Source organism: Pinus tabuliformis, chromosome 9 (assembly GCF_031772625.1).
Source record: "Pinus tabuliformis cultivar Carrire ecotype Pingquan chromosome 9, CPIR1, whole genome shotgun sequence".
NCBI lineage: Eukaryota > Viridiplantae > Streptophyta > Pinopsida > Pinales > Pinaceae > Pinus > Pinus tabuliformis.
In genome coordinates, this window is record NC_142307.1 from 286,349,602 (window position 1) to 286,364,300 (window position 14,699).

General features: G+C 33.5%; 1 protein-coding gene across 5 annotated transcripts in view; it reads left to right on the plus strand.

Annotated features, from left to right (window-relative positions):
• LOC149148291 (biotin synthase, mitochondrial-like) overlaps positions 1–14,699 on the plus strand; it is a 328,434-nt gene that overhangs the window by 231,868 nt on the left and 81,867 nt on the right. For 3 of the 5 annotated variants that reach the window (XM_089446029.1, XM_089446028.1, XM_089446024.1), the window contains exon 4: positions 9,470–9,508. The exons of 1 other annotated variant lie outside the window; for it this stretch is intronic. In XM_089446029.1, the coding sequence (XP_089302155.1) occupies positions 9,470–9,508 (39 nt within the window). Of the gene's footprint in view, positions 1–3,975; positions 4,248–9,469; positions 9,509–14,699 lie in introns of those variants that run through there. One more of the 5 variants, XM_089446027.1, reaches the window with a different exon arrangement.

A 14,699-nucleotide genomic window follows, 5' to 3' on the forward strand; every position in this document is an offset into this window, starting at 1 on the left:
GATATTATTATCTCATAAACGACATGTATGCTAATACATAGTCATATTATCCGACAGTCACTTAGGTAGCAGCTGCAGGGTTATGACTTGCAATACCTCCCAGTTGTTCAATCTGCTCCACCATTCAGATGTATTTAATGCTGGGATGAAACGTCCAACTATGCATTCAATTGCCATATTTGTCTTTCGAATTTCAAACTATTCAATGCCATCTAGGCTTTCGAATTTCAATTAAATGCCACCTCCACCTGCCAGATTTCAAATTGAGCTTTGGTGTTTGAAGTTTTTGAAGTAAATTGGTGTCGGCATAAATCTTCAAAATAGTACTATTGCATCGTAACGTTTATGAGTAAAGTGAATTTGAATTCTCCTCATTCAATTTACTTTCACAGGATCATTGGATTTTATATATATATATATATATATATATATATATATATATATATATATATAGTCAAGCCATAAAAGAAATTCATGGCCTTTCCGCCCTACCTCCAATTATATATAAAATGAACTTAAGGTTACAGTCGCTTGTCATATCCAGACATCGCTGTCATAATTTACAACAAAATATTCAACCATGGGAGTGCGACGTGGAGTCTAAGGGACATTGTTCAATATTATGTCAAGAATGACGAATTTCAACAATGTTCAACATTATGTCAAGAATGACAAATTTCAACAGTATCTTGAAGATAAACCTCGCCATATAAATGTTGCTTTAGACCTCAGAAAAAAAAACCTTCAGCTTAATTAGTGCAACTTGAATTATTATAAGCAACATTTTAAATGACAATGATGACATGCACTAAAATCCAAATTGATTTATGTGTTGGATGGGTGATGTTAAGTTTTTTGTACTCCTGTGCAACAACCGACCTGAATTCGTAATGCAAACTAACTGGTGGTAGCAACATCACTACTAAATAACACCCAAGCTCTTTTGACCAATAATATTTAAAAAAAATTAGAATTAACATAATTAAAAATATATTAGAATTAACATAATTAAAAATATATATTATTTTTTTTACAAAGTGAATATTATAAATTTGTCTTTAATTTTTGTCAACAAGAAATTATTTTAAATTCAATCCATTATCGAATATATTTCATGTGCACCACTGTTCATATGGATGGAATCAATTGCCAAAGTAAATAATCAATTTTTTGTATGGAGAAACATTTTATTGCCTTGAAAGGTGCATTCTATAGTCTAGTATGATCCCAATGTGTAAGTATGTCAGTGCTCAAAGTTAAATTTTAGCTAATGTCTGTAAACATAAAAATAAAAAAATAGAGATCTATATAGTGTTTATGTTAGTATCTCCAACAAATAATAATAATAAAAATAGAAAAATTTAATGGGGCAACAGAAATGAAAATAACCATATAGATAAAAAATAATTACAATACAATTATTTCATGAGTTTAGATAAAAAAAATATTATCTCATGTGTTTAATAGTTCTTTTATCATATAGTTTGAATTTGAATGGATCATAAATTTACCTTGAACCAATTTTTTACCACATTATTAAAATTCCAAATTAGGCAAAATTTTAAACATTTTTACACTTTATTAAAGTCACTACCATTTCTTAAATCAAAGTAAAAAGGTTAATTCAAAACAAAGAATCCAAAATCTTGTTGTAACATCTTTTAATATTTCTTTTAAAAAGTTATTTGTAGAATGAATATTTAAAAGGAAAACCATATCCTATGGATATATCAAAATCTCTATACACATAAATATTTTTAGGTCAAAATTGTGATATTAGAAAATATTCATTTGATGTAGTTTTATTACAAATAATGTAAAAAACAACATTAAATCTAATATTAATATTGAAAGATTAATATTAATATATTATAATATTAATATATTATTGAACTTAACTTTTAATTAATACAATATTAAATTTTGTATATTATAATGATATATATTAACTCTAGATATATATGGGAGGGAAGAACAAAGGCATATAGTGATAGATGTGGATAGATAGAGGAAGAGGGATAAAGGAGAAGAGAAAGAGGGATAGAGAGATGGAGTTGGAAGGAGAGAAAGGGAGGTAAGAAGAAATACATAGAAAGAGAAAAGTGGAGAGAGAGAGGGAGTGATAAGGAAGAGATGGAGAGAGAATGTTTATGCTTGGGAGTGAGAAAGAGAGGCAAATAAAGAGGGATGAAGAGAACAGGGGAAGAGAAGGAGAAAGAGAGAGAGAGAGAGTTGAATGGGAGAGATAGATGGAGGTGGCAGAGAAAGGGTGAGAGAGGAAGGAAGAGAGCGAGGAAGTGAGAGAGAGAAGGAGAGAGGAAGGTAAGAAGAAAGACACATAAAGAGAAATATGGAGAGAGTGAGAGGGAGTGATAACGAAGATGGATAGAGAGGGAGAAATGAGAGCAAGAGGGAAGAGAGATAGAAGGGGGAAGAAGAAAGAATGTGTATGTTTTGGGGGTGATATAGAAAGACAAGAGAGACAAAGTGAGATAGAGATATAGATGAAAGGTGAAGGTAGGGAAAAAGAGAGAGATAGAGAGAGGGAGGAAGATAAATATGGAGAGAGAGAGCATGTGTATTTTGGGGGGGTGAGATAGAGAGACAAAGAAGGATAGATGGAGGGAGATATAAATATATATGGAGGGGGAGAGGGAAGAATATTTCTTGCCTAGATGCATTGATTTCAGTGTAGATGGTGATTTCTAATCCCGTTTGATTGCTTTCATTTAAGGAGATAAACTAAATTACAGGGGAAAGGAGAAATGAAGAGAGACAGAAGGAGAGTGAGAAAGGGAGAGAAGGCTAAGAGAGAGGGGGAGACAAAGATGGAAGGGAAGAGAGTAAGAGAGAGAGAAGGAGAGAGGGAGGGAGAAAGTGACAAGGTTAGAGGGCAAAGAGATAGAGAGAGAGAGAGAGTTATGCAACCAACTCACAAAATAGAAGAAAAGATGGATCAATGACTTTGAAATTAGCCTCTTCGAGGGGGGGGGGACCTCCTTTACATTACACAAATGGAAAATTCTTGGATGATTCAAATGACAAAACCTCCTTTCTATATATAGGATTGTAAGGGGTCACAATATAATCAAAGCTGACATAAATAATAATGTGAGGGCACAACTATAAAAATAGTGGGCTTCTATGGGGGCACTAATAACAATATGGGGACAACATGGGCACAACAATTACACAAAGGGATATAATGACAATAATAATGGGGGCATACACTAGTATTATAGGGAGCTAACATGCCCCTGTCCTTAAAAGAAATGTAGTCCTCAATGCTTGAGTAATTCTAGATGCTTCTATATAAAATTCTCATACTCCCATGTGGAATCTCTAGCAGTTAAGTTCTTCTACTTGATGAGATACTCTGAGATTGATCAGTTTCGTAGTTGTCAAGTTCTTGTTTTTGTGACTGCTTCATGTTCCATTATGATTTTTCCTTCCTCATCAAGTTTTGTAAATATTGTTTGAACTGGGATTTTGTCACATATAAACTTTTTTAAGCATGAAACATGGAAAAATAGGTGCACTCGGGAAGATGCAGAGAGCTCCAATTTGTATGCCATAGTACCAATCTTTTGCAACGCCTTGTATGGACCATAATACTTTGGTGATAATTTATTTTTCTTCTTAGCTTTCTTGAGGGACAATTGTTTGTATGATTGTAGCCATAGAAATACCCAGTCACCTACATCAAAACTTCTTTCACTGCAATGTTGATATGCCTGTTGTTTCATTCCATTTCGCGCCAATGTGAGGTTATCCTTTAAGAGTTAGAGAACTTGTTCTTGATGTAATCTTCCACTACTTGAACCTTAGAATTTTCTCTTAAAGATGATGTTATGGACAGTGGCTGATATCCATAAAGTTCCATAAATGGGGTCATGTTTGCTACAATATGGAAGGAAGTGTTATACCACTATTTAGCGAGAGCTAACCACTTGACCCATTGTGTTTGTTTATCAGATACAAAGCAATGAAGATATCCTTTCAGTCATTTGTTTACTATCTCAGTTTTTCCATCAGATTGAGGATGATAAGATGAGTTATGAGCTAACTGAGTACCCAGACAAGAAAATAATTTTGTCCAAAAATTTCTAGTGAAAATGGGATCTCTGTCGCTTACAATAACCTTTGGGTTTCCATGTATCTTTTGTATTATTTTCATAAATTCAGTAGTAAATGTACTAACATTAAATGGATGAGATAATGCACAAAAGAGTGCATACTTGGTATGTCTATTAACTACCACCATGATGACATTCTTTCTTTCGGACTTGGGTAAACCTGTAATAAAATCCATTGAAACCTCCTCCCAACATTGAATTGAAATGGATAAAGGTTGTAACAACCCTAGGGTCTTAATTGTCTTAGCTTTATTTTGTTGGAAAACTAAAAATTCCACCACAAACTTTTGAATATCAAATATAAGGCCATCCCAAAAATTGTTGGAAAACTAAAAATTCCACCACAAACTTTTGAATATCAAATTTAAGGTCATCCCAAAAAGTTCCTTCTTAACCCTGCGTAAGGTTTTAAAAATCCTGAGTGCCCTCCTAAGGGAGAGGTGTGAATTCCAGAAGAATCTTTTGTTTGAGTTGGGAATTCTCATAGAGGTATAAGTGATCTTTGTACCATAACAAATTATTTTTCCGGCTAAATGTATCAGATATACTGGGACCTTGCTGCAACTTTTGAATGAGTGCCCACACTTCTACATCATTCTTCCATTCATCCCTTGATTTTGTTATCTAATCTGGTTGGATAATAGTAATGGAACAAAACAATGCTTCCACATCCTCATCCTTTCTTGAGAGTGCATCCACAACAATGTTTTTCTTCCATTTTTGTAGATGATTTCAAAGTCATAACTAAACATCTTTGTGACCCATTTTTGCTGCTCTTCTGAAGATATTTTTTTTTCTAAAAAGTATTCAATATTATCATGACTTGTTTTTACCTTGAAGTGTCTTCCCATTAGATTAGGTCCCCATTTATTAAGTACATGTAGTATTGCCAACATTTCTTTCTCATAAATAGCATTGTGTAAATACTTTCCTTTGATTGGACGGATTTCAAAAGCAATGGATCTTCCTTCTTGCATTAAAACAACACCAATTCTATGTCATGAGGCAAGACATTCGACAATAAAGGTTTTTGTAAAGTCTGGCATAACTAAGACCGGTGCTTAGCACATTTCCTCTTTAAAATTCTCAAAGGCCTTAGTTTCTTATGGAGTTCAAGAAAATGTATCTTTCTTCAATAATGTTGTTAGAGGTGCTGCTATTCTCCCATAGTTCTTAACAAGCTTGTGATAATACCCTGTCAACCCAAGAAATCCTCATAGATGCATTATGGATGTGGGGATTTTACATTCCTTAATATCTTTAATTTTGTTAGGGTCTACGTTAACAGCCTCATGAGATACAATATGACCCTAATATTCCACCTCCTGTACTCCAAAGAAACATTTGGAGGTTTTTATATATAATTGTTTATCCTCAAATAGCTTGAGCAACCTGTCAACATGTTGAAAATGATCCTTCCAAGACTTGTTGTAGATTAGTATGTCATCAAAAAATATTAACACAAATTTTCTAAGGGTTTGAAAATGGAATTCATCAAAACTTGAAATGTAGAAGGTGCATTGGTAAGGCCAAAAGGCATGAAAAAAATGATAATGACCCTCATGATTTCTAAATGTTGTTTTCAGAACGTCTTCAGCCTTCATTCTTATTTGATGATATCTTGAACGAAGATCCAACTTGGTGAAGTAAATTGCTCCATGTAATTCATCCAATAATTCATCAATCACAAGAATGGGAAATTTATCTTTAATTGTGAGCTTGTTGAGCTCCTTATAATTCGGATATATGCGCGAAGATCCATCCTTCTTGTGCACCAATATTATTGGAGTAGAGAAAGAACTTTGAACTGGTAGAATTATACCAACCTCTAGCATTTCTATAACCATACGTTCAATTTGACTCTTTTCGGCATATGAATATCTATAAGGCCTGATGTTTGGAGGACTACTTCCTGGAATCAAATGAACAACATGATCATGATCACGAATAGGTGGGAGGCCTTTAGGAGTCTCAAATACCTTGGAATGATTGCCCAAGACTTTTTGGAGGTCTAGAGAAATAGATGATTTCGATTTTTGAACCTCCAGTGAACATAACTGTGAAATTACGCCTTGTTGTTCTTTATTTAGAAGCTTTTTCATGCTATTAGAATTGTTTATCTTTCCTAGTTTCCTTGCGATACCCCTTAATTCAACTTCATTTCCTTCCCAGAAAAAATTCAAGAAAAGCTATTGAAAATTAGAAGTTATCGTATCGAAAGATTGTAACCATTGGACTCCTAGTACAACATCAGCACCACCCATTGGAATTGAGAGTATTGGACTATTCAATACATATTATCCCATGGATAGCTTAATATTATGGCACTTTCTAGAGCAATTTATGGTTCCTCCATTTTCAACCATCGCTTGACACTATGGTGCTCAATATAAGAAGCAATTTAATTCATTGGCTCTCTTACAATGAATAAAATTATGGGTACCACTCGAATCAATCAACATTGTTACCTTTTTCTTCTTGATATTTCCTTCTACCTTGAGAGTTTGGAGAGTGCTAATTCCTACCAATGCATTAAAAGATATGGCTAGATTCATTTCTTATTTCTCTGGGGTTGGTTCCTGGTGTATATCCTCTTCTTTTGATGTTTCTTGTTCCTTTTCTTCGTCCTATTCACAATGGATGTAAAATAGTTTCTTCTCAGCACACTCATGGCCTTTAGTGCATTTGCTATCACAGTTGTAACAAAGCCCTTTTGCTCTCTTTTCTTCCAATTATTGTGGTGTCAACCTTGTAGGTTTTTGAAGGCTAGGAGCAACCATACTTCCATCTTTATAGTTGTGAGTGGTAGGCTTCCTTGTTGCCATAATTTTTCTTTCAGTTTTTCTTGCTAAGTTGAATTCCTTCTCTAATGAATTAGGTTCCCAAAGGAAAACCTCATGTTGGATGTTATCCTTATGATTCCCTATGAATACATCAATCCTATGCTCCTCTAGAATATGATTTACCCTTATATTGAATTTTTGGAAGTCCTCAATGTGCTTGACTATTGAACTCTTTTGTTTGAGATTTATCAATTCGTTAAATAAGGTGTAGGTATTTGCATCCTCATAATGTGTGACAATTTGTTTATGAGATAAAAAACCATCGATACCATACAATCTAATTGAGTTCTAAATATAAAGTTGCAATGTGTACCTTTTGTGTGTTTTTCACATTAAGGAGATCAAAATATTGCTTCATCTATAGTATCCATGTTACGGGATCCTTGGCATCAAAATTCTTCGTACTGACCTTTAGAATATGGTGGGTCTTCAATCCAATGTTAGAGTCTATGAAAACATGATTAACATTTCTTTTGTTCTCATCATGAATTTCCTCTACTACCTTTTTGCTATTATGATACATTTCTTGTAGCAAATTTGCCAAATCTCTGTTGAAATCTTCCATGTATTTCTTCAAATCTTAAATTTTGCCTTTTATTTTTGCTTCAATACAATCCATCTTAGCTTCAATGCAATTCTTCAAACTATCCATCTTAGCTTCTGTTACTTTTTGTGAGAGTGAAATTTGCTGGTCTCATAATTTTGAAATATCATGTTGCATTTCTTCCTCTTCTTCATGAGTCATAGTAGATATATTAGGTTGCTTACTATGTGTTGCCATTTTTTTTCTTCAGGGCATAAATTAATAATAATTTTCTTCACCATGCCCTTTTAATTACTTCAAACTTATTTTTCAAACAAAACTCATGCAAATTTTTAAAAAGACTACGCACCTTTTTTCTTCTTTTTAAGATCTTGATATTCAATGTGTTGTATCTCTCTAATTTTAGATCTCTGAGGTCTGAAATATTGTCCTCTAGTAACCCTTTGAATCCCCTTTCCAACCCCACAAGTCTGATGAATGTTGGATTTTCCAAGAAATAGTTATGCCCAATCTCCCACAATGTCCTGATTATAGACTGGTTCAACGGAGCGAACTTGTACGAAGTTCCACGTGTTATTGTTTCAACCTTTGGCCTTGCAAATGATACCCAAAAAACTACATTATGTCCTCTTTCTGTCATTTTTTTATGAAATTATAATCCAATTCTTAGAGAGAAGGTTATGATGATCTTTCCAAGGTCACCTATTTGAGATTGAATTCAGGAGCATGCCAAAACCCTAAATTCCTTGGGTCATATCTCCGAAAATATAGCGAGAAACAATCTCAAATTTAGACATAAAGTTCATTAGGATTTCGTCTCAATTAGGGTATTTTTCAGAGTCTAAAGCTGCGTAGAAAAGAAGTTATAGTGAAAATTCCTCGATGATCTTTTTGAAGCAGTGAAACCCTATAATCCAAAGCTCTGATACCAAATGTTATCCAACCAGCTCACAAAACAGAAGAAAAGCTAGATAAACGGCTTCAAAATTAGCCTCTTAGAGGGGGAAACCTCCTTTACATTACACAAATGAACAAATCTTGCATGATTCAAATGACAAAACCTCTTTTCTATATATAGGAGTCTAAGGGGTCACAATATAATCAGAGCTGAAATAACAATAATACTGTAAGGGCACAACAATAACAATAACGACTACAATGACAATAATGATGGGGGCATACACTAGTATTATAGGGACCTAATAGAGAGAAATGAGGGTAGATAAAGGGATAGAGAGGAAGGACAAGAAAGAGGAGGAGAGAGGGAGGGTGAGAGACAAGGAGAGAGGGAGGGAAAAAGATATGGATTTAGAAGGGGAGAGAGGGAGGGATGAAGAAAGACAAAGAGAGAGAGAGAGAAGTGGAGAGACAACAAGGGTGTGACAAGGGAGAGATTTAGAGAGTGTATGTATGTTTGGGGGTGAGATAAAGATACAAAGAAGGAGAAATGGAAGCAGATATAGATATAGATGGAGGGGGAGAGAGGGAAAAAGATTTCTTACACTAGTACATTGATTTTAACATACATGGTGATTTCTAATACTATTTGATTGGTTGCCCTAGATGCGTTGACTTCAGTGTAGATGTTGATTTCTAATTATATTTGATTGTTTGCACTAGATGTATTGATTTAAATGTAGATGTTGATTTCTTATTATATTTGATTGTTTTCACAAGATGCATTGATTTCCTTGTAGATGTTGATTTCTAATCCCAATTGATTGCTTACATTAGATGCATTGATTTCAGTGTAGATGTTTCTTTCTAATCATATTTGATTCCTTGTACCAGATGCATTGATTTCAGTGTAGATGTTGATTTTTGATTTGATGTAACTAGAATTATGATGGTACATTATTTTTAATGTGACTAAATTAATAGTGTGATTGATTTTAGTGTAAGCACAAAAATATTATTGAAAATGTGCATTGATTTTTGTGTTATAGTAATTCAACCTATTAATATTGAAGAGCAAGAGAGAAAAGGTAAGATGTTTAATGCAATAGCACAAGTTAAAGATTTGAATTGTTTACGATTTCAATTACACCTTTCATATAATCGATATGAAAATATGGAAAAACTAACAGGGGTGAAAATATGAATAGTAGAATAAAATAGTTTAAATTGATCACAATGAAGATTGTTTGTAATTTAGTACGTTCTTATTATTCACATTTTTTTCCATTCAACACTATTACATTTTCACTTTGCACTCAAAATTTTTATTTCATCGTATTAATAGTTAAATTTGTTAAAAATATTTATCATCTCAAGAGATTAACGTAACTCAACAGATTTAAAATTAAAACTACTCGTAAAGATATATTTAGTAATACCTGGAGGGACATTATTAAGAATTAATTAGTTGTCAAAACCTGTGATACCTAAAATTAAATGAAATGGATGTGCAATATCAATCCTCCTAGAAGCTATTGACAAGATTGTCTTCCTTCTTCATCACCAACTAATTACTAATAGAAAATGACATACACATATAGTGATATAACACAAAAATTGTAACATGCACAAACATTACCATCCAAATCCAAACACACAAACCATTCAAGGAAAGAAACATAGACTAAATTAAAGAAGAAAATTATATGGTCATTTCAGGAAAAGGAAATATAATGTAAATTTCAAAGTATGAAGTTTATCTCAAACATATACATAATAATGATAATATAAAAATATGACATTGCTAACTCCGGATCTATCATGCGCCCAGATCGAATCACTCGAGTTACAAACCTTTCCTCAAGTTCTACACCCCAAAAGGAAGGTTTGCACCTTGATGGATTTGATCCCTCTCGGGGCATGATAAATCCAGATTTTGAAAAATATAGGTTGGTAATTTAGTACGAGAAACGTTAAAAAAAATAATACTTATTCACTTATTCAAAACATGAATGAACAAATTAGATATATTGTTCGCTTCAAACTGAATCCTACCACATTCACATAGAAAAACATGAACTCACAATCGTTGAAGAAATTAAATTCAAAGCGTTGATTCTCTTTATCTATAATTCTATTATTTAGTTCGAACAACTAATAAGTAAAAAAGGAAGATTTCACATGCCATGCGAAACATGGTAAACAGATTTGGTTTCAAACTGAATCCTACCACATTCACATAGAAATATATGAACTCACAACAGTTGAAGAAATTAAATTCAAAACGTTGATTCTCTTTATCTAGAATTGTGTTATTTAGTTCAAACAACTAATAAGTAAAGAGATAGCTTTCTCATGCCATGCGAAACATGGTTCACAAATTCGGTTGTGCCAGTGGAATAAATTTGAAAATTGAACCATATTGTTGATTATGTTTATGAAATTTGATTTTCAGTTACATTAGACATTTTGAAATACTCTTATTTATTTTGAAAACTTAAGTTTGATTTAAAATTTGATTAAAACATATTATACATATGAATGGTTGGTTAATATTGTACAATTTAATTAATTAAAAACTGTTAAATTCATTTATATGTTGAAAAAATATTTAAATAAAAAAATTTATTTGGTAATTAGATTATGATAATTTATATCTTAAGCCTAAAGATATAAAGTGGAAGGAAACTCCAAATAATGACAAGGAACCTGAAGGACTAAACTAGAAGAGACTATAGAAAGAGCAATAGAAAATTATGCTTGACTAGTGCTAATCCTTTTTCCTTCTTTAGTCTTTGAACTTTTTTTCAGCCATCAGGATTTGATTCAATTAGAACCAATGCCTATTCTTGTCCCACATGTAGGACTTCTTTTTCAGTGTTAGAGCATTCAAATACATGAGCTCTTTTCTAGCCTCTAGTTCCATCCAATGTAAATGAATCCACTGGATCCTTTTCTTCTTGTTGTGCATTGCCAAAATCTTGTTGTTCCTTATATTTCCCATTCTGAACATTACCCTCATGTTTATAGAATTTCCTGCAAATTCTCTACAAATCTACCTTTGAGATCTATGTAGAAAATCTGACTGTAGATCAACTCAATAATGCAATATACGAAAGCAAAATACTATAATCTACTTCTACTACCAAACTTGTGGAAGCTTAAAATGGAGCAAAATCAAGATGAACACATATAACCAAAAGAAGAAGAATCAATACACATGAAATATAGAAAATACTTAGAGAAAATCCTCAAGTGAAAAACACACTATCTGTATTATCAGAACAGACATGCATGACTTTCTGATGAGGGAATCTTCAGTTATTTGGAGTACACTAGTTGAGTGCATGCATGCATCAATTGACTAATAACTCACAATTAGTTCCTCAAATATTTTGGAACTACTTTAACTTGACTTAACTTAGTAAACTGAGCTAACTAATTACAACTCAAATATAACTCAATATTATCGCCTTAATTAAGGGATAATCTTCTTAATTTAAGGGATAACCCTTGCATGACTTCACAAAGAATTCTAACTTGAATTTCTCAAACTAATTCATCCATAATGAACTAATTAACTACTTTCAAGTAGCTGGTAAGACTAAATTCAAATTTTAATTCAAGGACAAATTAAAATTGGAATATTCTGGATTCTATTTTTATCATTTCTTTTTGCTATTTTCAACACTCCCTCTCAATAACAAAGGAATTCAACTCAATCCCAATCCTGAACCTTAAAAATTTTCTGCATGCAACACTTCTCTCTATTGTTGTTGCTCCAACAACTTCAGAAACAAAAAAAAACATCCAACCTGAATCAGTATGATGGAACCGTCATCAAAGTCTGTGACTGCTATTGCCTCTGTCAACTGAAAACTCTGCACTTCTACTCACTATGCCTTTCTACACTGTTTTCAATCCTTCTCTGCTCTCTTCAGTATCTGACTGCTCTAGCTTCTATCACTTTGATCTCTGATTGCATCAATCCCACCGATTCCTCCCACTACTATGTACTTTGGGCTCCCGTAGCAAGGTACGATCCATGAGATAAAACCTTTCAATGGACCCTACCCAATTTTAGCCTTCTTGGACTATCACTTCACATCACACCACCTCACACCTGGAGGTATGGTTGCATGTGATCTCTTTGCCCACTTCTCCAATTGTGGCTCCTCCACAATTTTCTGAGACTTCTTCTGGGACTGCATGTTCAAAGGTAATTTACTCTCCCTCTCAACCACCAAGTCTCTAACATTTTCCTTGCTCCTCAAGGATTTGCATGCATCTTGAACCTCAAGAGCATACAAGTTCTTGACTCGTGAACCAATCTATTTCACCTGTCTCCTGGTGATGTGTCTAAGGAAAACCTTTCCCTTACTAAAGAAAACATCACAGCCATTGTCCTTCAACATCGCGACCGATACCAAGTTCTTCTTTAGTCCAAACACATACTTCACATCTGTCAAGGTGATAGAAGCTCCATGGTCCCTCTAAAAAGCAACAGTGCCCACTTCTGAAACACTAAACCTTTCATCATCACCCATCTCTATGCGCATCTTGAGGTCTTTCTCCTCCAAGGTAGTGAATAAACTTTTATCATTATTCATGTGGAAAGAGGCTCCACTATCAAGATACCAGACACAAACCATCATCGATGACACCATGCATGTGATGAGGGTAAAGTCCATTTTGAACTGAGAGGCTAATGCCTCACCTTCTAATCCTTCCGAGGATCCCTTCTTGGACTTCTTCGATGGGAAATCACTCGCATAATGACCCATCTCGCTTTTTTTTTTTTTCTCTTGGTTATTGTATATTATGAATTCGATTTGCACCTGCAACCTCGAACATGAAACTATGAATTCTCTTCTCCGTACACTGTTTGCAGCTCCGATAAAATTGGCTTTGATATCATGTAGAATTTCTTGCAATTTCTCTACAAATATAGCTCTGCGATCTATGTAGAAAAGTTGACTGTAGATTAACTCGATAATGCAATATACCAAAGAAAAATATTATAATCTACTTCTACTATCAAACTTTCTAAAGCTTAAAATTGAGCAAGATCAAGCTGAACACATATAACCAGAAGAAGAAGAATCAATACTCATGAAACACAGAAAATACGTAGTGGAAAGCCTCAGCTAAAAACCCCACTATATGTATTATCATACAAGGTGGAAATATATTAGAATTACACAAAGCTTTAGCTCTCACAGCTAGCCAACTCTTAGTACAATCCTCCTGGATGCTCACAGACAATCAAAGCTTATCACAAGCCTTCTCCTCTGCCCTCCAAGCTCCTATTTCCTTGCACAGTTTCTCTAGGTGACCCTCCCGTTATCAAGTGGAAGACTAATCACTGACATTGATCCTACACCCTGTCAGAACTGCACAATCCTTAAGGAACCTTACCTTGACTGCATGCGTTGGTTTCCTTTATAGGAAAACACATCCAACCGATAGTAACATGTCCTTGACATTTAGCTCAACTAGATCTTTCTCAGAACAAACATGCATGAGATTCTAATGAGGGAATATTCAGTTATCCGGAGTACTCTAGTTGAGTGCATGCGTGCATCAACTAACTGATAACTCGCAATTAGTTCCTCAAACAATTTGGAACTAATTTAACTGGACTTAATTCAGTAAACTGAGCTAACTAATTACAACTCAAATATAACTCAATCTTATCTCCTTAATTTAAGAGATAACTGATGCATGACTTCAGAAAGACTTTTAACTTGAATTTCTCCAACTAATTAATCCATAATGAATTAATTAATTATTTTGATGCAGCCGATGAGACTAAATTCAAATTTTAATTCAAGGACAAATTAAAATTGGAATATTTTGTATTCTATTTTTATCATTTCTTGTTGCTATTTTCAACAATGTTCAATGTTATTAATTTCTTATTTTTCAGTATGACTTTCTATATTTTTTTCTTATTCACACTCTTAGGGAAATTATTTTGAGCTACCATCCTTTTAGTCTATTTCATTACCTCTTCTTTTTCTTGGGGTTATTCCTTGCTTATGGGAATGTATTTTATAAGTGTTATGTCTGGAAGAAAACATGACATCTAAATGTTGTGTTCTCATAGCATAAAATTTGTGAATGGTGGAAGTTTTTGTGTTTCATATTTGTATGGTCTGGAAATCCTTTACCAATATTGACCTCCACACAAATTCTAGTGAATGTAAAGATACCATTTTTTATTCTTTCCAAATATAACTTTTTGAATTTTCCCATAATGTTTCCTATCTCTTCGAA